Source organism: Budorcas taxicolor, chromosome 5 (genome assembly GCF_023091745.1).
Source record: "Budorcas taxicolor isolate Tak-1 chromosome 5, Takin1.1, whole genome shotgun sequence".
Taxonomy (NCBI): domain Eukaryota; kingdom Metazoa; phylum Chordata; class Mammalia; order Artiodactyla; family Bovidae; genus Budorcas; species Budorcas taxicolor.
Window position 1 is genome coordinate 157036407 of NC_068914.1, and position 27966 is coordinate 157064372.

Sequence of the window (27966 nt, forward strand, 5' to 3'; positions counted from 1 at the left end):
GCCGGGGCCGGGGCAGGGCCGGCTCCCGAGGAGCCAGAGCCAGAACGGAGGTGTCTGTCCCACGGGGGAGACTTAGCTGGAGGAACGGCCTCCGTGCAACCTTGGGACGCGAACGATGGGTGAGGCTCCGCAGTCCCGGGCTCCCTAGACCGGAGTGGGATGGGCGAGGCCACCCACCGGCGCGAGGGTGGGGCCCCGAGAACTGGTCGCACTTGGTCTCTCAGGATTCCGGGGGCCCCAAGTTAGAGATGCAAACTGGCGGGGGCTCTGGGGGCACGCGGGTCTCAGGCCTGGCCAGGAGCGCCTGCGGGTGAAAAGGTCAGCCCTGGCGATGGAGGAGAGAGCCGGACCTGAGCGGGCCGGTGCCCCGGGCGTCAGGGCAAGGGGTCTGGGGTCGTGCCACCCGCGCTGAATCCGCTCTCCACCTGATTGCCCCTGTGTGACCTAGGGCGTGGACTGCACTTCCCTGTGCCTCAGGCTTCTGGGTTTGGGAAGGGAGGGCGAGAGTGCTCCAACTTATTGTGAAGATGTGGGGAGATGGGGTCCACGAAGGCTTAGAAAACCTTGGCCATTGCTTATTACTCTGTTTACTCCAGTTTTACAGGAAAGAAAACTGGGTCAAGAGGTTTTAGTAACTTGCTCCAGGTCGCATGGCCATAAGTTACAGAGCCCAGGCCTAGCTAACCCCCACCCCCAACTTATTCTAGAAAATTCTACTGTGAACCCCTCCCAAGGTTTTTCCTCACCCAGTGGACCCAGCTTACCTCTCCCTCCTCCAGGTAGCCACACACCCACATCCGGCTCTTTATTTCAGGTCTCATCTCAGAGCTGAAGCTTGCTGTTCCCTGGGGCCACATTGCGGCCAGAGCCTGGGGCTCCCATCAAGCTGCCCCTGTTCTCTGCCTTCACGGCTGGCTGGACAATGCCAACTCCTTTGACAGACTCATCCCTCTTCTCCCAAAAGGTGGGTCTGGGGGCTGAAGGGAAACCATGGGGTGAGGCATCGGGGTCTGTAGGAGAATCAGAAGTGGGGGAGATGGTTGACCTGGATGCCTCCCCCCCACCCTCTCCCCCTGTCTCAGACTTTTATTATGTTGCCATGGACTTCGGGGGTCATGGGCTCTCATCCCACTACAGCCCAGGTTTCCCATACTACCATCAAAACTTTGTGAGTGAGGTCCGGAGAGTTGCAGCAGGTGAGCAAGAGACAGAGCCTATGTGTTTGTCTGTAGGGGTCGGGGGTGGGGTGGGGTAGGGAATTGGGGAGGTGCTCTGTGAGTGGGATGTGATGGCCAGGAAGCAACGCTGGCCTGAGAGTGCCTTGGGGTCTGGCCCTAATTCTGCCAGCAACTCATGGGTGACTTTGTGCAAGCTGGAGAAAGATAGCTTCTTCTCATGAGTTCCAACCCCTCAGTGGCAGTGGGGGCCCTTTCAGGGTGTTTCCTGAGTGGAGCATCCCAGGGCACAGGGACTGCGGACAGGGACTGCGGGGCCGAGGGCAGGTGGCGGAGGCTGGCCCCACCCTGACCTGGCTCCATGTGTTTTCAGCCCTGAAATGGAACCGGTTTTCCATCCTGGGCCACAGTTTTGGTGAGTGCACTGGTCTCCAGCAGTGGGGCTGAGAGGGAGAGGACTAGTACATAGGTTCCCTGAGCCCCTGGGAACTGCAAGGAGATATAAAGGAGTTCGTTAGACACTGACCCATGGGCACCATGCCCAGTGGCCTCAGGCAACCCCCTAAGGGACAGGTGGCCCCATGGATGGCCGTTGTCTCCTGATTTGAGAAGGGAAACAGAGTCAGGTCCGATGCAGGGGCCACGTGGCCCCAGAGAGGGAGCTTCAAGTTTGATGGTGAATGCAGAGCCCCGACTGCTGGTGGGAGACAAGAGCTGGGTGGCCTGTCTGGGGGTAGGTCCTCTGGGAAGGAGTCTAGGTAGGACTCGGAGAGCTGGGGAATATCCGCCAACTACTCTTTTGTCCCCCCAGGTGGCACTGTGGGTGGAATGGTGAGTAGATGGTTTGCAGTGACCACCTCTGGCCCCTCCTCCCGGTGGGATGGGGAGAGTAGGAGCAGGAAGGGGTAGTGAGCCCCAGGCAGCGCATTAGTGGCTTGTGCCAGCTTCCTTTGGAAGTACCCATGATAATCACTGTTGTGAGGACATTCCTGATGGAGTTAAGTGTTTCCACTGCCCATCCCCTCTGCAGAGAACCCTGGAGCATCCAGCCATCACTGGGGTCGGTGCTGGGTCGGGAGGAGGGGAGAGAAAGGTGCCTTGAAAGGATAGGAGATTCCCAGTGGCCCAGTGATCAGTACCCTGTCCCCACCCGCACGCCAGTGTCCCCAGGGGACAGTCTGAGACCGTCTCCTTTTCCTCCCCTCTTCATGCTTCCATTCTTCGGTGTTGCATCATAGTTTTCCTGTATCTTCCCTGAGATGGTGGATAAACTCATCTTGCTGGACTCCTCACCATTTGCCCTGGACATGAACGTAAGGACGGGGCTTGCGCACATGGTGTCCCTGGGGTACCCGGGTCCCAGATAGTGTCCTCAGCCCTGCCGCCTTAGCGGATACCAGGGAGGCAGGAGGAGGTGGAAGACGGTGGACAAGAGGGCTCAGGGATCCACCTCCCACCGCCCCCAAAGGCAGAGTGGTGCTACCTATTCCCTCGGACTGGACAGGGAACAGGGTCACGGGCTGTGTCATCCTCAGAGGCCCTGCTTGTGGCCTGGAGTCTGCAGAAGGCCAGGTTGATCACAACGGCAGGGGTGGAGAGGGGAGGGCAGTGGGCTGAGGAGGCCCTAGGGGTGCACAGTTGGGCGGGGGCACCGGCACTCAAGTGCCCTCACGGTGCACACGCACTGCACAACTGCACACATGAGGTCTGAGTGTGGACTGGTGGGCAAAGCGTTGACCCCTCTCGCCAGCACCACCAATGACGACCACCAGGGTTGTCTCTATATCTGAGTCCTGGCTCTGCCATTTTCCCTGCTGTGTGACTCTGGGCAGGTCACTTTGCCTCTCTGGGCCTCAGTTTCCTCACCTGTAAAATGAGGAGGTTGGACTAGGGCAGGGGTCCACAGCCTCTGGGACCTAATGCCAGATAATCTGAGGTGGAACTGCTGTAATAATAATAGACATAAAGTGCACAGTAAGTGTAAAGCGCTTGACTCATTCTAACACCGTCTCCCTCCCCCACCCTGATCCAAGGAAAACTTGTCTTCCACAAAACTGGTCCCTGGTACCAGGAAGATTGGGGTCCCCGGACTAGAAGATGTGGAGGCACCCTCCAGCTCTGACAAGAGTCTTTCTGTTCCCGAGGGCTTAGCCTCACACAGCTCCTTTATCAGCTTCAGTTTTCTTGTCCATAAGATGTCCACAGATTCCGTAAGCGCAACAACCACAGCTGTCTCTTTACCACCACACACCCAATCCTGGCACACAGTAAGCACTCAATAAGTGCATCGCGTGAGTGGAGAGCTCGTGGGTTACAGTGAGGATCTCCGAGACCGTGGTAACCACCACTCTGGCGTCTTTATTGGTTTCACCCACTGAGCTGACAAACACTGTGCCCCAGGGGGGTTCCTCGGGAATTTCTGGTGACCCTTGGCTCCTCCCGGGGTGGATGGAGGTGTCACTTCCCATCGCTGCTCCAGGCAGTGGGCCTTGGATGAGGCCAGGCCGTGCTGAGAGTGAGCTGGGCTGGAAATGGGTGCACTGGAGGCTCCCTCCAGGTTGTACCCCCTCCGCAAGTTCCTCTCCACCATGTAGCGTGAGAGTGTCAATTAGAACAGATGAACTTGCCGTTCAGTTGGACCCTAATAGTGCACCTTTGCAAAGCACTTGGCAGTTAACAGAGCTCTCTCTTCCCCTCCGTCTTCAGCCCGACCCCTCCAGCTCTCCCGGGCTGCAGGCTGGGCTGGGCAGCTGTGACCGAGGCGGACAACTTGCTCCAGGTCACAGGGCTGACCGGCAGGGGCTGATCCGGTGCCCTGTCGCTCTCGGGTTCAGAGTATTCTCGGGCTAAGAGGGTGTGCCGCTGAGTGGAGGGTGGGGCTGGGCGAGGAAGTGGGTCCCTGCCCACCCATCAGAACCCACGTCTCCTTTAGGAGATAGACAACTTGCTGACCTGCAAGCGGAGGGCCATAGAGCATGTGCTGCAGGTGGAGGCCTCCAGGAAGCCCGCGCAGGCGGTCAGCCCGGAAGAGATGCTGCAGGGGTGAGTGGCGGGTGGGACCAGTGGGAGTCGGAGACCTGGGGAAGCTATGGACCACCAAGGGGGGAGGTCTCGGGCCTGGAGGAAGCTCCGTCTCCTAGTCCCAAATCTGCAGCACGCCTGTTTCTCTGTGTGCTCACCTGGCGCTCCTTAGCCGCCCCGGCTGGGACTTTGTCTGCCCTCACTCACCCCACCCTGTAGCTGTGCCCTTCGCCCCACCCCTCCACAAGCTTTCTGCCACTCCTGGTACCCACACACACACAGACACACACACACTCACACAACACTGACACAAACATCCCCATTGGTACAGGCGCATGTCCTTGGCCGGTGGCCTTTCCCCACCTTCCTCTTCTTTCGCTTGGCCCCCCACCCCCGCCCCAGGCATCCAGTGTGCCCTCTTCCCCAGGTTCCTGAAAAACAATAGCCACGTGGGCGAGGCGTGCGGGAAGCATCTCCTGCAGAGAGGAACCACACAGGTGGCCACGGGTAAGGGGCTCGCTGTCCAAGGCCTTTGCTTATGGGCACTGTCCTTTCTGAGGAATGACAGTGGCTAAGCTTTACCGCTGCTTGCTCTGGAACAGGCGTGATCCTAAGCGCTTCGCAAAAGTACCTCCTTTAATGCTCCTGCTGACTTAAGCATGCTAAGTTGCTTCAGTCATGTCTGATTCTTTGCGACTCCGTGGACTGTAGCCCGCCAGGCTCTATGGAGTTCTCCAGGCAAGAATATTGGAGTGGGTTGCCATGCCACTGCCCTATACTCATCCCATTTAAAGCAGGAGAAATGGAGACTCAGATGGGCCAAGCATGTGCTAGGTCAGACGGCTGCCGCACATCCCAGAAAGTCACATCCTATGGGGAACTTAGTCAGGGGTCTGGGGGCTCATTGTCGAGGCACAACGCTGCCCTGCTCTGCCAACCCGGTGTGCTGGGCGTCCAGTGTCCAAGGCGAGGCTTAGAGGACCCCCACGGGGCAGGCGACTTTTAAGATGTTTTTCAGAATGGAGAAGTTGAGTTGGTGGCACCTTGGTTTCAGGGCAGCATCAGGCCTGTGTTTTCTGCATGTTATTTCCCAATATATTCAATCAGGAAACCTTTACCCAGAGTCCGCTCTGTGCCCAGCCCCGAGGGTGGTGAGTGAGAGCCAACACCTGGCTGGCACGACCCCAGGGGACGCCATCCACAAGTGCCCTCGCTGGCAATGACTCCCCGAGGAGCTCAGAGAGCGTGGGCAAGCTCTTCTGGACTCCTAGACCTTCCCAGGTGACTTTAGTTTATGAAGAACCAAATGAGGCCAGAGTCCAAAGTCCAAGTGCCCTCGGGGAGGAGTTGGGGAATTACCCCAGCTGCTAGAGGTGGGGCCTTGGGAAGTGATGGGGACCTTGAATGGAGACAGCAGGGCAGCTGCCAGTGGCCATCACGTGGGGACTCAGGTGGCCAGAATTTCTAGTTGTTCAAGAGAAGCCAAAGTTCGGCTACGCTGTCTTTTTTTTTTTTCTTTTCTTTTTGGCCACATGGTGGGGTATGTGGGGCCTTAGCTCGCCAACCGGGAATAGAATCTGGGGCCCTGCAGTGGAAGCGCGGTACCTTAGCCGCCGGACCACCGGGGAAGTGCCTGCTGTGCTGTAGTTTTTCTCAGAAGTTGCCAACCCACCATTAGGTCAAGGGGAATATCCCTGAGTGGGTTGGCGACCTGTTCTTGTCTTGGTCACCATATCTGCCCCTCCCTGCAAATCCATCATGGAGAAGGGAGGTGGAGTGCAGAGGCCTATGGGCTCCGGCTCCCCTGATGGCAGACTGGAGGGGCCCCGAGGCAGAAGTGGGCTAATCTGGAATAAGACGGGGTGCCTGGCGAGGCTGGAGAAGCCGATTAGGGCAGCCCGGGGTCACATGAGACGGTGAGCAGACGCTGAGCCAGGTGTCAAGGGGGTGGGAGCAGAGAAGAGAGGCGTCCTGGGCAGTGGGCAGGCGGCTGGACGGCTGTGTTGGGACAAGCCCCTCTGTGGCAGTGTGGCCCTTTGAGGCCTTGGGTTAACCTACAAGCAGACCAAGCAGTCTCCCAGACCCAACCAGACAGGGTGACCCCAGGGAGCTCGTGTTCCAGGCTCTTCCTGAGTCCTGACCCCCTGACAGCCCTCCACTGCATTCTGGAGCAGGTCACACCCCCATCATCCAACCCAACCCCCCAGGATGTGTGTTTCTTTCCTAGGGCTGCCGATACAAAGCCGCACAGATGGGGCAGTCTACACGGCAGATATTTATTCTCACAGTTTGAGGCCAGAAGCCAAGATCAGACTGTTGGCAGGGCTGTGACGGGCCATCTGAGCCTCCCCCCGGCTTCTGGTGGCCTCAGGCGCTCTTTGGCCCATGTGTGGCCCCGTCGTTCTCCCCAAGTCTTCCCAGAGTCTGAGATGAGAGCACTCTAGGAAAAAAAACAAGTAAGGGAGGCCAGAGTTGGGGCCGAGCTGGTCCTTTGCTCTCTTCAATAGAAGGGCCTGGGTTGACCTCGTGGAGAAGGTGACCTCTGAACCCAGCGATGCAGGGAAACCTCCAGGAAAGGCTTGAGGCAGGAGCTTGATTGGGCTTCTGGGAGAAGCAGGAGGCAGCAAGCAGGGCGAGGAGGGAGGTCAGCTCCGATTTTATTGGCTTCTTATCCGTGTTCCTGTCATAGCCCTGGCCCAGGCTGTCTAGAAGCAAGCTCAGTTGTTGGCGTGAGGTGGGGAGAGCCCTGCTCCGGGTGGTTTCGTGACCATGGACAGTCCCGTGTCAGCACCCGGCCGCTGCGGTGCTGACTCGGTCACTAGCTGGGCTGCCCTGGGGCTGCAAGCGTGATTTGTTTGACTTGTACACTTGAAACGCAAACACTGGACACGAGGGGAATTTTGAACAGGTCGCTTGTGTTTAGAATAGAAAGGTTGTGTGTGAAAATGCAGAGTTCCAGTTTCTTTTTGTTCATTTGTTTGGCTGTGCCGGTCTTAGTTATGGCATGCGGGATGTTTAGTTGTGGCCTGCGAACTCTTAGCTGTGGAGTGTGGGATGTAGTTTCTTAACTGAGGATCGAACCTGGGCCTCCCGGGGTTGGGAGCACAGAGTCTTAGCTGCTGGACCATCAGGGAGGTTTTCTTTTGAAAAACGCAAAGAGCTGGTGACACCCTCCCCACAGGCAACAGTAGCTGGACGGAGACCCCACCATGTGCTGGTGGGCGCAGCACCCACTCTGCCCAGCTCCTGTGGGTGTCTGCGTCCATGAGCTTGGCAGGTCCCCGCAGAGAAGGGGAGTGGTGTGCCACCTTCCCAACACCTCGCACAAGCTCTCCAAACGCAGAGATTTCTATGGGCTTTACCCCATAGGCATGCTGCTGCTGCTGCTAAGTCGCTTCAGTCATGTCCAACTCTGTGCGACCCCATAGACGGCAACCCACCAGGCTCCCCCTCCCTGGGATTCTCCAGGCAAGAACTCTGGAGTGAGTTGCCATTTCCTTCTCCAATGCATGCAGGCATGCTAAGTCGCTTCAGTCGTGTCTGACTCTGTGCGCCCCCAGGGACAGCAGCCCACCAGGCTCTTCTGTCCACGGAATTCTCTAGACAAGAATACTGGAGTGGGTTGCCATTTCCTTCTCCCAATTCAGCCTCTAGTCCCTCTCTTTTCTCCAAAGGACCAAGGTGGGGCTGAAAGTTCCAAGCTCCTACTCATGGCCTGATCTTCCTGGTGACCAGCCCCCACCCTAAAGCCATCGAAGAACCACCCAGGATCACCCCATTTGAACAAAAGACACTCCTATTGCCCAGGAAATCCCAAGGGATTTAGGAGTTCTCTGCCAGAGACCAAGTGTTAGGACAAAAGATGACGCTTTAGGCAGGGACAGTTTTGGGGAGCGCTGGCCAGGAGCCAAAGAGCAGGACTCAAAAATACTTTGTATCATATCACCACGGCACAATCGGCTGTTCCAAGAAAGGGGGGAGTCTAGGGTTCTCATAACATCTGCCTTCAAAACTGTTTTCTTATAAAATGTATATTTCATGCAACTTTCCAGGGATTTCTAAACCCTTGGAGGAGGCGTCCCTCACAAGTCAGGGGCTGGGCCAGCCTGAGGGGTCCCAGCCGCCAGGCTGACCTCAACCTCAGCCCTCCCTGGTTCCTTCCCAGTAAAACAGATGCTGGCGTCTGCCTCTGTGTGGTTGTTGAGGGAATTAAATGAGGTGAATTGGCACAAAGCCCTCCTCATGGCTGCTGGCACGCGGTGACTGTGGGATTGGAATCTCACTGAGAAAACACCACGCGCCAGTCTCTTTCACAACCAGGAGCACCAGGGCCACTTGCTTTTGGACCTGGAGCTTGGACTTCTTATTTAAGTGACATCTGCTGTGGCCCACCAGTCTGAGAAACACCGTTCCTGCCCTCACAAAGGTCACTGTCACAGGAGAGGCAGGCAGGAAAGCAGACAGGTGCGGGAGTGCCCAGGTGGGGCGGGAGTGCCCAGGTGGGGCGGGAGTGCCCAGGTGGGGCGGGGGTGCCCAGGTGGGGCGGGGGTCAGCTGGAGGCGAGGCTTGGAAGAGACGGAAGACGACCTCAGGGCGGGGCAGGGCCTCAGGGCAGAGAAAACAGCACTGTGGGGTCCTCAATACCTTGGGGGTCACCCCACCCCCAAGATAAACCCCCCCTTTTAAGTCTTTTCACATCCTCTGAGCAGCAGAAGCTCAGGCTTGGAGGAGGGAGGAGGGCCGTGAGCCTGGAGGCCAGGAGACGCAGGGGTCAGCTCCAGCCCTGCACGTGCAGCAGAGCCGGTCATCTGTGCAGGGAGGTCGTGGCCAGAGCTGAAGGCGGCCCAGCGGCCTCGGCCGTGGTTGCATCAGACAGCAGTGATTTAGTAGTGCAGTGACCAGAGCGCCTTCCGATTACATGCTCCTTCCAAGCATTTCGAGTCACGAATGCCTAAGAACCCCCACCAACAATTAGCTATGGGACTGCCCTGGTGGGCCAGTGGTTACGAATCCGCCTGCCAATCAGGAGACACGGGTTCCATCCCTGATCCTGGTAGACTCCACTTGGCGAGGGGCAGCTGAGCCCATGAGCCTGCGCTCCTCATCAAGAGAAGCCACGGCAGTGAGATGCCCACACCACTGCGAAGAGCAGGCCCCGCCACCAGAGAAAGTCAAGTGCAGCCACGAAGACCCAGCGCAGGCAAGAATACTTTAAAAAATCAGCTGTGGACAAAAAAGAGACCAGATAATCCCCTTGTCCTCATGGAAGCTGTGACCTAGCAGAGGAAAGAAGCACAGGCGGTAGATGACAGAAGGCATTAGAAATTTCTGGGGACAACAGAGAGAAAGAAGTCATCTGCGGTCATCTGTGCAGGGAGGTTGGGCGTGAAGGAAGGTCCCGGAGGCCTGGCTGGGAGCGTGGTGTTTGTGCAAAGGCGGGTGCAAAGGAAGGAACAGCCTTGCTTCTCTCCGGCAGCACGTCTGCGGGGTGACCACGTCACTGTATTCTCTCCCCTACTCAGGCCCTGCACCACTCAGATCAGGCTGCCTCCAGGCTCTGAGATTCTGTACCCTCCCTGACACCCTGGAGCCTTTTCTTTTTTTTTTTTTAAGTATGAAAGAACACAGGAAAAACTGTTGGTTTTATTGGTATTAGAGGGTAGTTTTAATATAAGCTAAATACAAATGATTGTTAGATATTCAGTCACTTTTCTTGCCAAACAATATGCCAAGATCAACCTTGAAGCATTTATACAAATGAAAATGTTTTCATTTTTAGAGTCCTCAATTAACTCTAAGGACTCCGTATACAAATTTGAAAACTTGAACTTATCAATGATTCATCAAAATGTTGCCCTACTAATAACTGAGTGGTAAAAAAAAAAAAAAAAATTCTGATTTTTAAATTAAATAGCTCCAGGTGAAGCCATGTAATTTCCCACATCTGTTATCTTTGTATTCTGCACAGAGTTCCAAGGCAAAGATTACTTCTAGTTTTATGCCCTACCAGAGTGGATGACTCGTGTGGCTGGCTCATCACGGCCTCTTAGCCTTCTTTCCTGAGAGATCCTTCACTCCTTTAGGGGGAGGCATAGGAGTTGGTTTCCATGGAATTGGGTTAGAAAAGGCTGGTTCTGGATAAGAATCCCCACTGTAAAAAATGGGTTCTTTTTCTGAACCCATCCCTCGTGCTTTTCTTCAGCAATTGTCTTTCTCTTTTCACGTTCTTCCACTTCTTTCTTTCTTTTCAGCTGTTGATTTAATTCCTACTGGTCTTGGAGAGTTTCCTAGGCTGGCATGAGGTGGCTGTGACTCACCCTGGGGACATGGGCACTGGTGATGGCAGTGTTTGGCTATATGAGCTGATGGCGGCTGCCGTCCTGACTCCCGCCGCCCTTTCTTGAGGGGACATTGCCCAGGCGGGAATTGCTGGGCCGCATGTCACTGTGCTGTGCTGTGCCTAGTTGCTCAGTCGTGTCAGACTCTGCGACCCTATGGACTGTAGCCCACCAGACTCCTCCGTCCATGGGATTCTCCAGGCAAGAATACTGAAGTGGGTTGCCATTTCCTTCTCCGGGGGATCTTCCTCACCCAGGGATCGAACCCGGGCCTTCTGCATTGCAGACAGATTCTTTGCCATCTGAGCCACACAGGATAGGTGGCCCCTGTAGGGACTGTGGCAGAGAACCCAGATGGGGCTGGGACCACCCAGACCTCCCCCTGACACACAACCTTTCTTTTTTGGCTCAATTTCTCTCCAACAAGTGATGACGTTCCTCTTAGCTTTTTGGTGCTTCCTGGTACGTAAAGATCCCAGTGAACATTTCGGGGTCCCAGAGATGAGATTGTGATGCCAGGTGGGTAGCTGTTCCCACTGCCACCGTCACTCTGCTCCCTCCAGGATGGCTTGGAGGCACCTGCCTGGGCCACTCCAGTCCATAGCAGGGCAGCTACAGGCAAGCTGTGCTCTGAGGAAGCCCGAGAGGATACTCAGGGTGGTCCCTGCGGGCCCAGACTGAAGTGATGAGCCCTGGCTGGAAGGACCCAGGGTCCCTGGAGAACTGAGCTGTGTCTCCACCCCCCTCCACTTGCAACCGGCGGTGCTGAGTCCACGTCTTTCTGCTTCCTCCCAGGTGTGTGGCTGAACAGAGATCAGAGGATCACTTGGGTGAGTGCTACTGTCTTCCCGACCCGTCACAGTGCCTGTCCACTTCTTTCCTTTTTTATGGTAGTAAGAGATATATTGTATAGCATGATAAACAACCATTTTCAAACCATTCGTGGCATTAAATGCATTCACGATGTTGTACAGTTGTCACCAACCCAAAATTGTTCATCATCCCCAATGAAACCCCTGCACCCGCTAAACACCACCTCCCCCGTCCTCCTCCCCCAGCCCCTGGAAACTGCCAGACTGTTTTCTGTCTCTCCCAGTTGACTCCTCCAGGCACCTCGTATAAGTGGGATCACACAATGTGTGACTTTTTGTGTCTGGCTTCTTTCACGTAGATAAATGTTTTCAAAGTTCCCTCGTGTTATAGCATGTGTCGGAATTTCATTCCTTTTGTGTCTGAGTAACATGGACGTGGGCCTCCCTGGTGGCTCAGAAGTAAAGAATCCCCCTGCCAGTGCAGGAGACATGGATTCGATCCCTGGGTCAGGAAGATCCCCTGGAGAAGGGAATGGCATTTTTGCTTGGGAAATGCCAGTGGACAGGGGATCTTGGTGGGCTACAGTCCATGGGATCTTTGCCTGAGAAAGATTTTTTTTTTGCCTGGGAAGTCCTGTGGGCAGAGGAGTTTGGTGGGCTACAGTCCATGGGATTGAAAAAAGTCACCACCACTTAGCAGCTAAACAACAACAAATATGGATATACCATTCATCCATGAAGGCAAGGCCTGCTGTCAGCCGTGTTGTGGACAGACTTGCAGTTCCATCTCTTTCCTTACGAGTGTCTGGAAGAAAGACACTCTACACAGACAAACACAGACATTCTACAAAGACAGACTTTTGTTCTAGGGCTTTTTTTTTTTCATCGTTTAGGTGTTTACACGTTGTTTAGTTGCAAAGTCGTGTCTGCTGCTTTGGGACCCCATGGACTGTAGCCCACCAGGCTCCTCTGTGCATGGGATATTCCAGGCAAGAATACTGGAGTGGGTTGCCAAATGGTTACAAATGCTTAGATGGATTTAGAATGACTGGAAGGGCAATAGGAGTTCCAGGGCAAGCCAGCCGACAGCTGGGGGAGGACGTGGTCAGAAGTCCCTTAGAGCAGGTGGGCCGTGCCGGGCCCCAGGAGTGGGATGGAGAAGGGAAGGACGCTCAGGTAATTGTGACCATACAGGTGAGGCCTTGGAGTCGGTTCTGGGCATCTGAGGGGCGTTCCTGCTGGAGGGTTTGAAGACTGAAAGAGGAGAGAGGGGGACTGGTTAACAAAAGGCCTTAGAGGACTTCGCGGGCAGTGCAGTAGTTATGAATCTACACTTGAGGGCTCAGCTTTGATGCCTCGCTGGGGAAGTTCTGCATGCTGCAGGGTGTGGCCAAAAAACAAGCCAACTAAAGGCCTCAGAAAGTGGCAGGCAGCCTGGAAGCAGCCTGGTGTGTGACAGGAGTACTCTAGAAACTCAGTCATCTCTGCCACAGAGAGGCTGTGTGACCTTGGGCAAGGCACTTACCCTCTCTGAGCCTTGGCTGTCTTGTGTGTAGAAAGAAAAGGCATTCGTTCGTTTATTCATTCACGCAGCCAGTTGGTGAGCTGCCAGGAGGTGCCAGCCCCTGTGCATGCCTTCCTGGGGGGCGGCTGTGAAGACTAGCTAAGGTCACGTCCTGAGTGACCAGGCACCGTGCTGTCACTTCGGCGCTCACAGACGAGGCTCTTTCTGCGACCGTGTAAGAGGGTTAAATGCTCTACACTGTGAGACGCTAGCATTTGAGGAGGGAAATTCTGGCCCCATGGAGCCTGCTGAGAGCTGTCGCCCAGGCCCAGGCGTGGACGCGAGGCCTGAACCAGGGCATCAGCCAAGGGGATGGGAATGTTCGGAGTTTTGTTTTTGATCCAGCTGGAATTTGTTCTCAAGCAAGGAGGGGTTGTTTGTTTGTTTAGTTGCTCAGTTGAGTCCAACTCTTCGTGATCTCATGGACTGTAGCCCGCCAGGCTCCTCTGTCCTTGGGATTTCCCAGGCAAGAATACCAGAGTGGGTTGCTCTTTCCTCCTCCAGAGGATTTTCCCAACCCAGGGATCGAACCAGGTCTCCTGCATTGGCAGGCGGGTTCTTTACTGCTGAGACACTGGGGAAGCCCGTGGAGGGGTAGGGATCCATTTTCATTTTCCCCAGAGGAACACCAGTGGGTCCACCACCAGCTATCCAGGGCTGTCCGTACCACGGGGCTCACTCTCTGTGTCTTGTCTTCTGGGTGCCCATTCTTGGTGGGGGAGGCGGAGCTTACGGCTTGATCCCAATCAGCAGGGTCCTGGAGGCCCTGATGGAGAGGTCTTCCTCCAGGGAGAGTCTCCTGGCTGCCCCCCCGGGCCTGAGTCAGGCTGCTGTTCCAGCTGTCCGCTTCCGAGAGCACAGTTTGGGGTTTTTAAGTTTCTGTAGTAGAGCTACTCCTGCCAGTTTATTAACTTTTAGACTATTTATTTACTTGGCTGCGTGAGTTCTTAGCTGTGGCACGAGCAGTCCTCACTGTGTCTTGGGGGCTCAGTCGTCGGGGTGCGTGGGCCGAGTTGCTCTGCTTAGAGTCTTAGTTCCCCACCCACGGTCGCACCGGCATCACCTGCATTGCAAGGCGAATTCTTAACCGCTGGACCACAGGGAAGTCGGTTTGTTTGTTTTTGAGGGTGTTTGGAAATGCCCTTCCAGCCTCGGGGACTGTGCCCACAGCTGTTCTGCAGGGGCAGCCATGTGGTCATCACAGGGCCCAAGGGAGAGGGCCACTCACAGATGGGAAGACTCCCCTTGGGGCAGAAACTAAATCGCCAAGAGACAAATTCTAGGATGGGCCTGTCCCTGCTTTTTATGTCCCATCGATCTCTTTGTCCACATCAAGTCACACGTTCTAATTCCCATTTCTTTCTAATACGTTTTGATAACAGATCTAGTCCACTCTCCTTGTTCTTTCACACATTTTCTTGCTTTTTCTTACATATTCGCACTTCTGAGTGAAGTTTAGAATCATTGACTTCTGTTAAAAATTATATTGGGATGAATTTGTAGAATACTTTGGGAATTTAATTATGAAAGTTATGAATGGGGCTCTCCCAACTTATAATAAAGGCACCACCTCAGTTCAGTAGGGGGCGGGCAGTGGGTTATCTAGATGGAAAAGTATGACCCCAGGTCCCTGCCTTACACAATATACAAAAAATTAATTCACCGTGGATCATAGATCAAATGTGAAGGGTGAAACAGTAATGTTCTAGAAGAAAAATTAGGGAATGGCTTCATGACCTTGAGGTAGACAGATATGTTTTAAGTAGACAAATACACACACACACACCATGAATCAATGAAAATGTTGATAGATACAGCTTTATTAAAATTTAGAATTTCTATTCATCAAAATAGAAAAGTAAAAAAAAAAAAAGAAGAAGAACTTCCCTGGTGGCTAAGACTTTGTTCCACCAATGCAGGGGCCCTGGGTTCGATCCCTGGTCAGGGAACTACAGCCCACGTGTCGCAACTAAGACACGACAGAGCCGAATAAATAAATAAATACACAGGCTTGCGGACGCACTCACATCTGGAATATGTAAGGAACTTCTACAAATCAATAAGATTAGAGGCTGACAACCTCATTTTTAAAAACTGGCGAAAGATTTGAACAGGCCCTTTCTGAAAGAGGCCATCCTGGTGGCCGATGAGCACATGAATGGTGCTGGGTGCCATTAGTTATTAGGGCAACGCAAATCAAAGCCCAAGCGAGAGACCTTCACACCCGCTCCAGAGCAGCTAAAACCGAAGTTGTGACAGTAAATACCAAGTCTCGGTGGGGATGTGGAGAATCCAGAACTGTCCCACACTGCGGGAGGAAGTGTAAGTTGATGCAGCCATTTTGGAAAACTGGCAGTAATTACTGAAGGAAAACACATGCAAATTCTGTGCCCAGCAATCTCAATCCTAGATATACACCCGGCAACGGTGTATGCTCCAGAAGACACGGCAGCTTGATTCATAATAGCCCCAAAGTGGAGATCACGCAAATGTCTATCAACGATAGAATGCATAAACTGCCACGCATTCATACAGGAATGTGAAAAACACACATACAGACCAAAAGAAGCCTGAACCCAGAAAGAACACTATGACTCCACCTATATGAAGTTCGAACAGCCGCAAAACTGTTCCAGGGAGCTAGAGGTCAGAACAGGTGGTGTCCTTGGAGAAGACCCCCAGAGGGAGCAGGCTGGTTGCTGAGCAGGTCCAACCTCCACCGGGGTCATGGTTACATCCTTCCGTGACACATGTACCCATGTGTCAGAAGCCATGATGAGGTAATACTCAGGTCTGTGCACTTCATTATAAGTTACACTTGAATTTATTGTTGTTGAGTTGCTAAGTCGTCTGACTCTTTTGCAGCCCCATGGACTACCCATCAGGCTTCTCTGTCCATGGGATTTTTCAGGCAAGAATACTGGAGTGGGCTGCCATTTCCTTCTCCAGGTGATCTTCCCATCCCAGGGATCAAACCCATTGAATCTCCTGCATTGGCAGGTGGATTCTTTACCACTGAGCCACCTGGGAAGCCCACACTTGAATTCCAAAAGAAAAATATAGATCAGGGAATGGAAGCACACTAGGAAAAGAAGGTCAAGGGAGGGATGGAGAAGAAAAGAAAAAACAGAAGGAGATAAGATGCGCCCAGCAGCTGTCCTCAAAGGCTTTTTGGAGCCTTCGTATTGTTGCCTTTGAGGAAAGCACTGCACAAACCCAGATCTGTGTTCTGTTTTCACATCTGGAGACATGCATGGAGGTGATATCCCTCAGAGACCTGCCTGTAATTCTGTTGAGGGCCTGTCTGGGCCATCAAGCCACAGGACCCCAGTCCTGGTGGGAGAAGCAAAATTAAGGCAAGCCTGAGAGACTGAGCGCCGAATTGCTGCTTTTGAGCTGTGGTGTTGGAGGAGACTCTTGAGAGTCCCTTGGACTGCAAAGAGATCCAACCAGTCCATCCTAAAGGAGATCAGTCCTGAATATTCATTGGAAGGACTGATGCTGAAGCTGAAGCTCCAATATTTTGGGCACCTGATGCGAAGAACTGACTCACTGGAAAAGACTCTGATGCTGGGAAAGATTGAAGGTGGGAGAAGGAGACAACAGAGGATGAGATGGGTGGATGGCATCACCGACTCAATGGACATGAGTGTGAGTAAACTCTGGGAGTTGGTGATGGACAGGGAAGCCTGGCCTGCTGCAGTCCATGGGGTCACAAAGTGTCGGACACGACTGAGCGACTGAACTGACTGAACTGAGAGACTGCGGGTGGGGAGCAGTCCGTGCCTGAGCTGAGTCTGGCGCCATCTCCTGTCACCTGTTGTTATTTAGTCGCTAAGTCGTGTCCAACTCTTCTGTGACCCCATGGACTATATATAGCCCGCTAGGCTCCTCCGTCCATGGGATTTTCCAGGCATGAATACTGGAGTGGGTTGCCGTTTCCTTCTCCAGGGGATCTTTCCAGCCCAGGGATGGAACCCACATCTCCTGCCTTGGCAGATGGATTCTTCACCGCTGAGCCACCTGGGAAGCCGGTCAGCTGCTGACTGAGACACAGTTGCTTTGCCGTTCTGATCCTCCGGGGAGGCAATAACATGTGGCATGTCTGGGTCCTCAGTAAATCTTCATCCAGCAGGCCTTGTGGCTGACAGGGGGACCTCTGTTTCTGGACATTGCAGCCTGAGGAGAAGATAGCTGGGAGGGGTCAGGGCAGAACCAGGATGCGTTTTCTTGGCTGACCAGATAGCTGTGTGTGCGCGCGTGTGCTGCAGGGGAACCAGACACTAACAATCAGTCCATGTGGGGGCGCTCTTGAATTAACCCACTCGGCACACACTCACTGAACCCCGTGCCCGTCACACGCGTGCTGAGAGCTGTGGACACAGAAAATCCCGAGCACCCGCCCTCAGTGGGCTCTCGGCCCAGAGCAGCGCAGTCCAATAGAAGTATGACGTGCGCTCATGTTAAAGTCACACCTTCTTGTGGCCATACAAAAAGAGTGAAAAGAAACAGGTGAAGTCAACTTTCATAATACCTTCTAACTCAGTGTATCCAAGATGTTGTCACTTCAGCATGGAATCAACGTTAAAAAAAAGTCGAGATATCTGACATTATTTTTTCATACTAAGTCTTTAAAATCTAGTGAGACAGCATGTCTCAGGCTGGATGAGCCCCAAGCCAAGCCCTCAGTAGCCACATATGGTTACCGTGTCACGCCTCAGTCCTAAAACCTCGGTCTGAAGTGGCCCGGGGTCACTTCTCTGCATGTAGTTGCGTGGCCACACCTGGCAGAGGGGGGCCTGGACATGCCGTCTGCCTGGGCAGCCATGAGCCCAGGAGGAGGAATAACGATTACGGGGACAAGAGTCTCCAGTCTGAGTGAGGTGAAGCCTCTCTTGAGGTGGTGATGTGGCTAGGCAGCAGGCTTGGTCCTGGTTGGGTGCCCGAGGGGGGCGTCCACTGCTCCCAAGAGAGCTGGGTTTCCACCCATAGCAGCGCCTGGGGCCTTGTGGCAAGAATTCACTGGGGTTTTTTGTCTCTGCAGCCGGAGCACTGCTTTGATTTCGTCAGCAGGGAGCTGTTCGTGCAGTACATCAAAAATCTGCAGGCCCACGTCCTGCTCATCAAGTAAGTTGGAACCAAGCACCCGAGACAGACCCGAGTTTCAGGAATGCCCAGGTCTCCTGGTATGAGACCACTCTGCCATCTTTCCTGGGCAGCCCCCGACCGGTCGCTGGTGTGTGGAAGGCAGGCGAGGGGAGGGGGATGGGGAGAGGGCGCTGGGGGTGGGCAGGGATGGCACCACACCTTTCCACGGGTGTCTGTGTCCGGAGGGCGGGGAACACTCAGGTGTAGAGGGACTGGCAGTCAGTACCGCCTGGCCCTGTCCTCCAGCCATGCCGGGCCCCGCGCATCCCCAGGCCAGCCCTGAGCCTCCATCTGCTGTCCCCCCCTCCGCCATCCTCAGCCAGAGGCCATCTGCCGCCTCTGGGCCCCACAGCCCATTGAACATCCTTCGGGGGGGCTCAGGTGCCACCCCTGCTCCACTGCATTCAGCCTGGACCTGGGACCTGGCAGGAACTGTGACTTCCAGGGACACGTCTGCCGAGCACAGAGGTTCAGAAGGCAGGGACTCATGGGGGGCAAATCCCAACCCCAGGGAGGGATGCTGCACACCCTCTGGGACATCTAGACTTTACAGGTGAGATAACGGGCGCTGCTGAGGGCGTGGAGGAGCTAGAAACTAGAACCCCGCCAGGCTGCTGTGCGACTGTAAAACGGCGCAGCCACTTTGGGAAGGTCTGGCAATTTTTCAAGCCCTAAAATCACTGTGTGACCCAGCAGTTCCACTCCTCGGTGTAATCCCAGCATCTGTCCACATCACACTGAGTGCTAGTGGCTCACAGCAGTGTCCTTCAGAACAGAATGAACTGAGTGTGGGAGGCAACTCCGATGTCCGTCAGCCCACCGACAAGCAAATAGGCTCCATCCACACGATGAGATGGAATAACGCAGTGACACTACAACAGGCAGGAACCTTGAAAACATACTCGTTGAAAGAAGCCAGTCGGGAAAGCCCGCGTACTGTGTGATTGCATTCACTTGCAAGTCCATATCCATCATTTGCTCAGTCGTGTCCAACGCTGCGACCCCATGGACTGTAGCCCTCCAGGCTCCTCTGTCCATGGGGTTTCCCAGGCGAGAATACTGGAGTGGGCTGCCGTTTCCTCCTCCAGGGGATCTTCCCGACTCAGGAACTGGACCTCCTGCATTGCAGGATCCCCTGTGGCTCAGTTGAGGTGATAAATAGGATCTAAAATTGACTGTAGTGATGGTTGCTCACCTCTGAATGTACCAAAATCCATGGAACTGTACATTTTAAATGGGTGGAGTTAACTCTATAAAGCTGTTCAAAAAAGCACACTCAGAAGCCTGTTCAGATCCTGGCTCCACCATTCAGTGGCTGTAACCCTGGGAAGATCCGAGATGAAACTTGTACAGGCCTTGCTGAGCTGCGAGGGCCAGTGGGGACTGACTGACTCAGCCCTGAACTAAACCTGGGCTTGAAGGGCCTGGCAGTGGGAAGGTTAGAGGGATGCTCAGGCTTGGGCCGGTTTCAGAGCCTAGAGCCCAGGGCAGAGGCAGGGCATGCAGGGAGTGGTCCCAGGTGAACCTCCCTTATCTTACAGAGCAACCGAAGGATATTATGCCATAAGAAGAGAGAACGACGGCAACAGGGAGCCCATGATGTTCGTGAGCAGCTCACTTAAGTCTGTCCTGAAACAGGTGTGTGCCCAGGGTTCAGGGCAGCTGGGGTCAGCAGGGGCTGCCAGGCTGCCCTGAGCTCCACCTGTCCATCTCTTTTCTTGCGCTGGGACCCCTGCTCTGGGCCCAGGTCTAACAGGTAACCCCAGGAGCTACCAGGCCTCATGTTCCACTGTGGTCCCTGGAATCACATATAAATCACACAGAAAGCAGGCTTTTCATTGGCAGAATCTCCTGGTTTTATTGTCCTCCTGTACTCCTGGGCCATGCCCAACTGAGTGGTTCTACAATTTCCTGGGGTCTCAAATGGGAACAGATGACCAGGCCCACCAGCGGGTGCCAGGCTCCAAGTTGGAGGGCTGGCACGTGGGCTGTGACTTTGATGTTTGCCTGGGCCCCTGGGAGCACCTGGCATTTTGGGAGCATCACCTAGTACAGACAGCCGACCCTGGGGCCTGAGCAGACAGCTGGGTGTCATCACAAAGGGGACGCCCCTGTGTGCCAGGCAATGTGCAGTCCTTCTTCCTGCTCTGTGGGCCTTTCTCCCGGGCAAGATGGAAAAGCTGCTTGTTCCTTCTTCAAGTGAATATTATCTGATGACCAGACCCAGGAGCAGCCTCTGGACTCTCGAGCTCTACCACCTCAGCTCAGAATGGCCTAAAACCCGAGGGCTGGGCACTTCCCTCCCAGGAAGGCCTTTCCCACTGGCTCTGAGCCAGGCCCGTCTGCCCCCTCCCCGACTGACTAGGGCCTGCAGAGCTGTGGACACGTGGAACCGCTGGGAGGCGGCCTTCCACTGGGTCACCTCATCCCATGTTCCCTTCTCTCCCCAGAGATTCCAGTACTTGGAAGTCCCAGGCAATCATTATGTCCACATGAACCAACCCCAGCAGGTGGCTGGTGCCATCAGCTCCTTTTTACAGAACAAGGAAGGAACCCCAGCCCCCCTGTAGCCCTGGGCCTGGGGCTACAGCCGCCTGCTTCAGCACCAGACTCCCAGCTCCCAAGCCCAGACCAGTGTGCTGGGGACAGGCCCCTGGTCCCGAAGACCAGCACAGCCAGAAGCGAGTGCTAAGGCAGAGCTGGGGGTGGGGGCGTGGAGGGGTGTAAGATTCTGACTTCAACATCTGTGACTTCTGGGGGGTGGGATGGTGTCTGTTTTGTGACTAGGCAGAGGGTATGTGTGAGGCCTGAGATAGGCCCAGCTGGCTTTTATAGTCCTTTCTTGCCACCCAGCTGCATAAAAAATAAAATGTTCTTGTATTCTGCTTGTGAGGCCGTCTCACTGCCCACAGGGGCTTCTCTATCAGGAGGAAGGGGTGAACACAGCAGTCAGTCAGCCCTGAGAGGAGAGTCCGGAGCCAGACGGGGACGGGACCCAGGACAAGGAAGGAGCCAGCTCTGGGCCAGGGGCTTCCGGAGGCCAAGTCCTCGCTCCGGGCCCTAGGACGGCCGAAGCACACAGGAACTGACGGGTGACTCTGTACTTCACCCCACCCTGTGGGCTCAGGTCTCTGGGGTGTCACACAGCGGCCCCTCGGCCTGGGCACAGCCGTTGAGACGGGTGTTCCAGGACCCCGGGTCCTTGCTGGCCGTAAACTGCCACCCAGTCACCACCCTGCTCCTCGGGGCCTGTTGGGGTGGGCGACGCTCAGTAGGGTCGGAACTTGCGCTGGGCCCGCATCAGCTCGATTCTCTGCTTGTCCTCCTCGAACTTCTTGCGCAGCTGCGCGATATCTGGGGCGAGAGGGCAGGAGGGGAAACAGGGCCGGGTTCAGACGGCAGGCCGGGCGGGAGCTATGCCCCGTGGCCCCACTCGAGAGGACAGCAGCACCTCCCCTCAGCCGCCACTGCCCCGGCTGGCGCTCAGCACGGCCTCCCCCATTGCCTCTGTGCTAGGAAACGGTGCAGATGCCAGGAAATGGAACTGGGCAGCAACCCAGTCAGAGGACGCAGGCTGAAGTGGAGATGGCATGCCTGAGGTTTCAGACAGAAACTACCAGGTCAATGGGGCTTCCCTGGTGGCCCAAGGATTAAGACTCCGCCTTGCAATGCTGGGGACTCAGATCCCACACGCAGCAGGGCCACTCAGCCCTCATGCCACAACTACCCGAGCCCAGGCACCTCAACTAGAGAGGGACCCACCCATCACAGTTAAGAGCCTGCTCACTACAATTAAGACCCAACAAAGCCAAATAATAATAATAAAAAAAAAAACACAACCTCTGTTATCCCCTCCACCTCCAACACACACCCCGAGGTGAAGGAAGAAGGCTTTGGGGGTGCTGGGAGATCCCCGGGACCCCTCTCCCAGCCTAACAGACCAGGGAGCTCCACGCAGCTGGGGCTGGCAGAGCGGCCACAAGACCACGGCCCGGGCACCCAGGCAGGGGGTGAAGGGCGGGGCCCTGGGACGCCTTACGCTCCATCTTGGTCTCGCGGTGCTGCCAGGCGTAGAAGTTGAGCAGCTCCTTGCGGGCGCGCTTCCGCCTCTCCCGCTCCAGCACCCGCAGGCTGGCCGCCTCCGTCCTCGGGAGCACTGGTCGGCGGCCCCGGCGGGTCACCTTCACCCAGCCCTCCTCGTCGGGGACTCCTTCCTCCTCCTTGGCCTTGGCCTCCTCCTGCAGGTTACAGGGCCCATGACGGGCGGGCGCCTGGGAGCCACCCTGTGGCCCCAGGAGCCCCTCGCCGCCTCCTCTCTGCTCTCCCTCCCACGCCTGGCACCACCCCGCCACCTCGGCTGCTCCCTCCGCGCCCAGCACCATGTGCCCTCACGCTGCTCCCTTCCAGCCCTGATCGTCGGCCCCGACGAGAGACCATTTTCCGCGAGAGGACCGCTTCCGGCTGGATGTTACCAGCTGGGAGGCCCAGCCAGCCGCCGCCCGTGCGGAAGCCCCACCTCCGCTATCTTCCGGTCGTACGTCTCCATGAAGGCGTCCACCTCGACCCTCAGGGCCTCGGGGTCCGGCACCGAGTCCGTGTAGTCTCGGATCCACTCTGAGGGGGAAGAGGGCGAGGGAGACGGGGATTCCTAGGCCCGCCTCTCAGGGCTCCCCCAGGACCTGCAGCGGGGCGGGATCTCCTCGCCCAGGCCGCCAGGATGCCCACCCTGAGGGCCAGGCGACACGGGCAGACGCGGCCCCCGAAGCTGCCCTCCCCGCCCGGGCCGCGGTACTGACTGAGGACGCCGCTCCTCACAGGGTGACTCTCAGTGGAGACCAGCAGGGGGCCCTTCAGGGCCAAGGCGGCCGACATGCCGCCTGGCTTCTGGAACACCACGTAGGCCACCTGGAAGCCCTGGAGGAGAGAGGTCAGTGGCAGGAGCCTTCCCCAGGGGCGTCTCACCCCAGGGCCCCCCACCCGCCCTCAGCCTGACTGCTGCGGGACCCGGGGAGAAGGGCTGTACTAACCCAGGGGTGGGGTGCCCACACTCCTAGCTACGCAACTTCTGCTAAGAGTGACCCGATCCAGCGTCTTCACCAGGGAGCGGTGGACCCTGGGGCCTGTTTCACTTGTGGGAGGGACTCGGGGAGGGCGTGCTCTCCCGGGGCCAGGGATGGACGGACAGACGGGGCGGGGGGGGCGCCCGCAGAGTCCCCTCAACAGGAGGAGGTGTGGGCTCCCGGACACAGAGAAGGGAGACCAGGGCCACCGAGCCTAAGGGAGAATCAACTTCCGCGGGGGGAAGCCAGTGGTGGGGGTGCTCGGGGAGACCCCTCGGGCGGGGAGCAGAGATGTCTTTGAGCTTCCCCCCCAGGACGATGGAAAGAGCCGGACAGGGAGGCTCCAGGACGTGGCAAATTCGGGTGGAGGCCGCTCAGCTGACAGGCCTCCTAGACCACAGGTCAGGACGGGCCTGACCACAGGTAACACCCTAATTGCCGCGGCCACCCCCGATGCCACGTTCCCCTCACAGGCAGGGGACACCGCTCGGCCCTGCACACGCCCTCACTGCTGCGGCCCGGTCCTGCAGGCTTACGGGAACTGGTTTGGGGTGAAAGAACTTCGACCGGGGCTCCTTTGGGCTCTCAGCAAGCTCTGGCTTCTCCTGTAACTTCACCGACTGGACGGGCCCGCAGGGGGAGAGGAGGCGGGACAAGCACTCCTGCCAGGGCAGAGAGAAGCGCAGGGTGAGCCTCCCGCCACACCGGAGCCCCGGAGTCCAGCCTGCGGGGCGGGCACAGAGGGCCTGGGCACGCCACCTGCTCTTCAACACCAAGGTCACAACCCCAGCCCCCCACGGCCCAAGGGGGCCACCTTTTTTGACTTTGTGTTCAAAGCTGTGGGTAAAAAGGGACTCCAGAAGGAGGAGACAGAAGGGAGATGGAATTCAGGTATAATTTTTTGGCTTTATGACCTAACCCTGCTGGAAGCATGTGCCCAGGGTATGCTCTTGTCTGTTCCGGAAAGGGACTGCTCCCTTTGAAAGGCCACCTGGCTGAAAGATCTCTTTCCCCCTGTCAATGTCTCTGAGGGATCTCCAAAGGAGGAGTGGGTTCTCAACTTTTCTTTTCCCACTATTACAAGAATGCATGCATGCTAAGTCACTTCAGTCATGTCTGACTCTTTGCAACTCCGTGGATGGTAGCCCTCCAGTCTCCTCTGTCCATGGGATTCTCCAGGCAAGAATACTGGAGTGGGTTGCCATGCCCTCCTCCAGGGGATCTTCCTGACCCAGGGATTGAACCCAGTCTCCCAGAATAGGTGGGGATGTTTTTAATTGTATTTTGATTTTATAAATTTTACTACCTGAATCACCATTTAGAAATAATTAAATCTCCCCTGTTGGAATCAGGTTGGTGGTTATCGCTGGCAGGGGGAAGGGGCGCAGCGGGATTTCCGGGGTGTGGGCGATGCTGTTTTTCAGTCTGGGCGCAGATGACACAGATTTGCTCAATCTGTGAAGTGCAGCGAGTGCTACACCTGGGCCCAGGTGCTTCTCTGTTCATACAGTAGTCTTCAGGAAACATTAAAAATGACATCCTCCCCTCTCACTGTTTCTCTCTTTAACTGCAGAGGAATCTTTTAGAAATTAATATTTCTTTTCTGAAAAAAAAAAATTCATCGAAAATCCAGCAATTCCTTTAGTTTCTCTTCTGTAAATTAAAGAAATACTAAATTTAATAGCTTTTGTGAAGAAAAAAAAAAGTAACACATATCTGCATGCATGCTAAGTCACTTTAGTCATGTTCAGCTTTTTGCAACCCTATGGACTGCAGCCCACCAGGCTCCTCTGTCCATGGAATTCTCCAGGCTAGGATACTGGAGTGGGTTGCCATGCCCTCTTCTAGGGGATCTTCCTGGAGGGATTGAACCTGTGTCTCCTCCATTAGCAGACAGGTTCTTTAACACTAGCACCACCTGGGAAACCTCTGAACAGTAGACTCAGAGGTAATTTTACTTTCTCCTACTTTTCTTTTTTTTTTTTTTTTACTATGGATGCGTATCAATTAAAAAAAACAAAACAATGTTTATGTTGTCAGACTTCACACAAGTAGTTAGCACAACCTTCACAATACTCAAGAAAAAATGTGAGAACAAGCGTCTGTCCTGGAGGAGGCATGACAACCCACTCCAGTATTCTTGCCTGGAGAATCCCATGGACAGGCAGGCTCCTCTGTCCATGGGGTTGCAAAGAGTAGGACACGACTGAATGACTAACACTTTTGGTTTCAAGTGTATCTGTCTTAGGTGGAATTATGCTTGGCAGACATAGTTATGCAACAACTGCTTTAGGCAACAGAAGACTTTAGCTGTACTATAATACTGCCTGCAATGGACATGTATCAATTTTATAATCGGGGAAAAAACACGTAACTCAAACAATTCTGGGTAACATATAAGAAGCTATGGGCTCCCTAGAGAATTATATTTTAAAAAGGACATCCTTAAAATGCCAACTTCCTGTTGTAAGGGATGCAGACTTCCAGACACCACCCCTCGGGACTTCAGTTAGCTGCTTCCCTCCCATCACTGAGGACTGGGGGGTGGGGGGCCCACAGGAGCCCCTGCCCCAGGCTCAGGTTCCCTTCCAGACACCCGTTTACCTCTGTGCAGTACGGGGGCACATTGAGGACAAAAAGAGTCCGCTTCTGAGGCCAGGAAGACTTGGTACCTTCTCGAACTTTGTGCTCTCTCACATAGAGGTAATGAGAAGACTGCTGCTTTTCAGAGAATTTGATCGGAATGGCTGGAAGGAACATGGGAACAGGGAGGGACGACACACGAGTCAGGTTCAGGCTGTCCCTTTTTAGTCCTGTGTGCCTGTTGGTCCGCCCATCCACCCATCCATCCTTCACTGAGCTCTTCTCCTAAGCAAGGCCTGTGCAAGATGCTTGGGCAGGCTACACGGCTGAACGAACACCATCTGCCCAGGAGGGGCTCCAGTCGGTAGTAGAGAGAATTTTAATGGGATGCGAAAGGAGAGAGGTTCAAACTCTGCTGCTCTGGGAGTAAACCCCAAATCCTTACCACGGTCCCCCATGTAGCCTCTCTTCACCCCATCTTCCCCTCTCCACACCACATACCTCCTCTCTGTTCCTCCAATCAGCCAGGGCCTCACCCATGCTGCTCTGAAACATCAGCCCTCATCCTTCCACCCATTCTTCAGGTCCTCACTCCCTCGGGAGAGCCTTACATGCCAGGTTAGAGCTACCCGCTTTGCGCCTTAACATCTCTCTCAGTCTCTAAGCCCCTTGCTGTGTGATGATTTGGATAATCGCTGGCATTCCCATAAACTTTAATCCTGTCACAAGAGATGCAAACTTCCAGACACCACCTCTTGGGGCACGGAGAGCACGGAGAGCACGGAGAGGATCCAGCTGCAGCCCTGCACTCAGGAAGCTCACGTAGTGAAGTGAGAGGACAGAACAAGTCAGCACGTAACAAGGTGGTATCAAACAGGAAAGAAACACACAGAGTGAAGTAGAGCAGGCTAATGGGTGACAGACGCCTTTGGGGACCACCTCTTTGAGGAAGTAACATTAAAGCCTCCACCAGGGGCTTCCCCAGAGGCTCAGTGGTAAAGAATACACCTGCCAATGCAGGAGACACAGGTTGGATCCCGGATCCGGGAAGATCCCACATGCCACAGAGCAACTAAGCCTGGGCACCACAACTACTGAGTCTGTGCTCCAGAGCCCAGGAGCAGCAACTGCTGAAGCCGGCATGCCCACCTAGATAGAGCCGGTGCTCCACAAAAGAAACCACTGCAATGAGAGGCGCACTGCAACCAGAGAGCAGCCCCGCTCCTGGCAACTAGAGAAAGGCCCGAGCACCAACCAAGACCCAGCACAGCCAAAAATAAATAAAATTCCAAACAGGAAGGAAACACACAGAGTGAAGTAGTGCAGGGTAATGGGTGACACAGGCCTTTAGACATCTATCAGGACCACCTCTTTGAAGAAGTAACATTAAAGCTTCGACCAGAATGACACGAAGCCCTGTAACGGGGCAGAGCTGTTTGAGGAACTCAGAGGAAAAAGACACAGTAAGTACAAAAACTCTGTGGGTGTAAAGAGCTTGTTGTCTCGGAGAAACAGAAAGACAGAGCTTGTAGGTCAGCTAGAGCCAGGATAGGAGGGATGTGATGTCTGGATTTTGTTTTACGTGCTAACTTTAGTCACTGCAGAGAGTTCGTCGGGGATGGCCGTGTGAGGCAAGATCTGAGTTAAATCTGACTTTAGAAAGAACATTCTGGCAGCTGAGTGAAAAACAGAAGGCAGGGGAACAGGCGAGGTGAGCGCTGAGGCGGCTGGACCAGAAATTGCAAAAAGGGGCTGATAAGTGGATGGGTGTATCTCAGGGGGGAGAATATAGACAGACACAAGTTCGCCCTGGAAAAGTGTAGACGGAGGTGTGCTCACTCAAGGAAAGCGTTGGCCAAACTAGGCTCGTCCCGAGCCAAGTGAACCCAGACGAGAACAGGTGCCGCGTGGGCTGAGGGGGCCCGGGGCTTCAGAACCTTCTGGGGCTCACGTCCAAGCGTGTGACTGCTTCTCGGGGTCCTGACCCACTGCCGACCCCCCAGGCTCTTCGTGGAGAAGCATGGCCGCTCCCCAGCCTCGCGCCCCGGAGCCCCTTACCTGAGTAGCCGGGCAGGGTTGGAACCCCCGAATCACATTCCCGCGCCGCACGCTTCCTTCTGCGCGCCACCATCTTGCCGACCGGAAGCTGCGGGGGATGCTGGGAGTTGTAGTTGGTCGCTGGTAGCCGTTTCCGTGACGACGGCGCCTCCTGGGGCCCCGCCCTCTCGGTTCCAGGCCCGCCTCTTGCGACCCCTAGTTCCCGCC

At 55.2% G+C, this 27966-nt stretch overlaps 2 protein-coding genes across 2 annotated transcripts; one reads left to right on the top strand and one right to left on the bottom strand.

Annotated features, from left to right (window-relative positions):
- On the top strand, window positions 1–20924 carry SERHL2 (serine hydrolase like 2). The gene is made up of 12 exons (XM_052640028.1): window positions 1–119; window positions 815–964; window positions 1083–1196; window positions 1549–1590; window positions 1987–2006; window positions 2414–2488; window positions 4108–4217; window positions 4624–4703; window positions 11330–11364; window positions 17955–18037; window positions 19600–19696; window positions 20509–20924. Exons 1-12 carry the CDS (start codon window positions 116–118, stop codon window positions 20626–20628), a joined length of 930 nt encoding a protein of 309 aa, XP_052495988.1. The 5' UTR covers window positions 1–115; the 3' UTR covers window positions 20629–20924.
- RRP7A (ribosomal RNA processing 7 homolog A) lies at window positions 19897–27849 on the bottom strand. The gene is made up of 7 exons (XM_052640029.1): window positions 27760–27849; window positions 25723–25865; window positions 23655–23780; window positions 22855–22972; window positions 22575–22672; window positions 22098–22296; window positions 19897–21412 (listed from the first exon to the last, which is right to left on the bottom strand). The coding sequence occupies exons 1-7, from the start codon at window positions 27830–27832 to the stop codon at window positions 21327–21329; spliced, it is 843 nt and encodes a 280-aa protein (XP_052495989.1). The 5' UTR covers window positions 27833–27849; the 3' UTR covers window positions 19897–21326.
- Between the last annotated feature and the right edge of the window lie 117 nt (window positions 27850–27966).

Coding starts and splice junctions, on each gene's coding strand:
- SERHL2 (XM_052640028.1), top strand. Junction 2,007..2,413: donor GTGGCACTGTGGGTGGAATG/GTGAGTAGATGG, acceptor GTTGCATCATAG/TTTTCCTGTATCTTCCCTGA. Junction 4,218..4,623: donor CCGGAAGAGATGCTGCAGGG/GTGAGTGGCGGG, acceptor CCTCTTCCCCAG/GTTCCTGAAAAACAATAGCC.
- RRP7A (XM_052640029.1), bottom strand. CDS start 27,832: ATGGTGGCGCGCAGAAGGAAGCGTGCGGCGCGGGAATGTGATTCGGGG. Junction 25,866..27,759: donor AACCCTGCCCGGCTACTCAG/GTAAGGGGCTCC, acceptor TGTTCCTTCCAG/CCATTCCGATCAAATTCTCT. Junction 22,973..23,654: donor TTCACCCCAAACCAGTTCCC/GTAAGCCTGCAG, acceptor TCTCTCCTCCAG/GGCTTCCAGGTGGCCTACGT.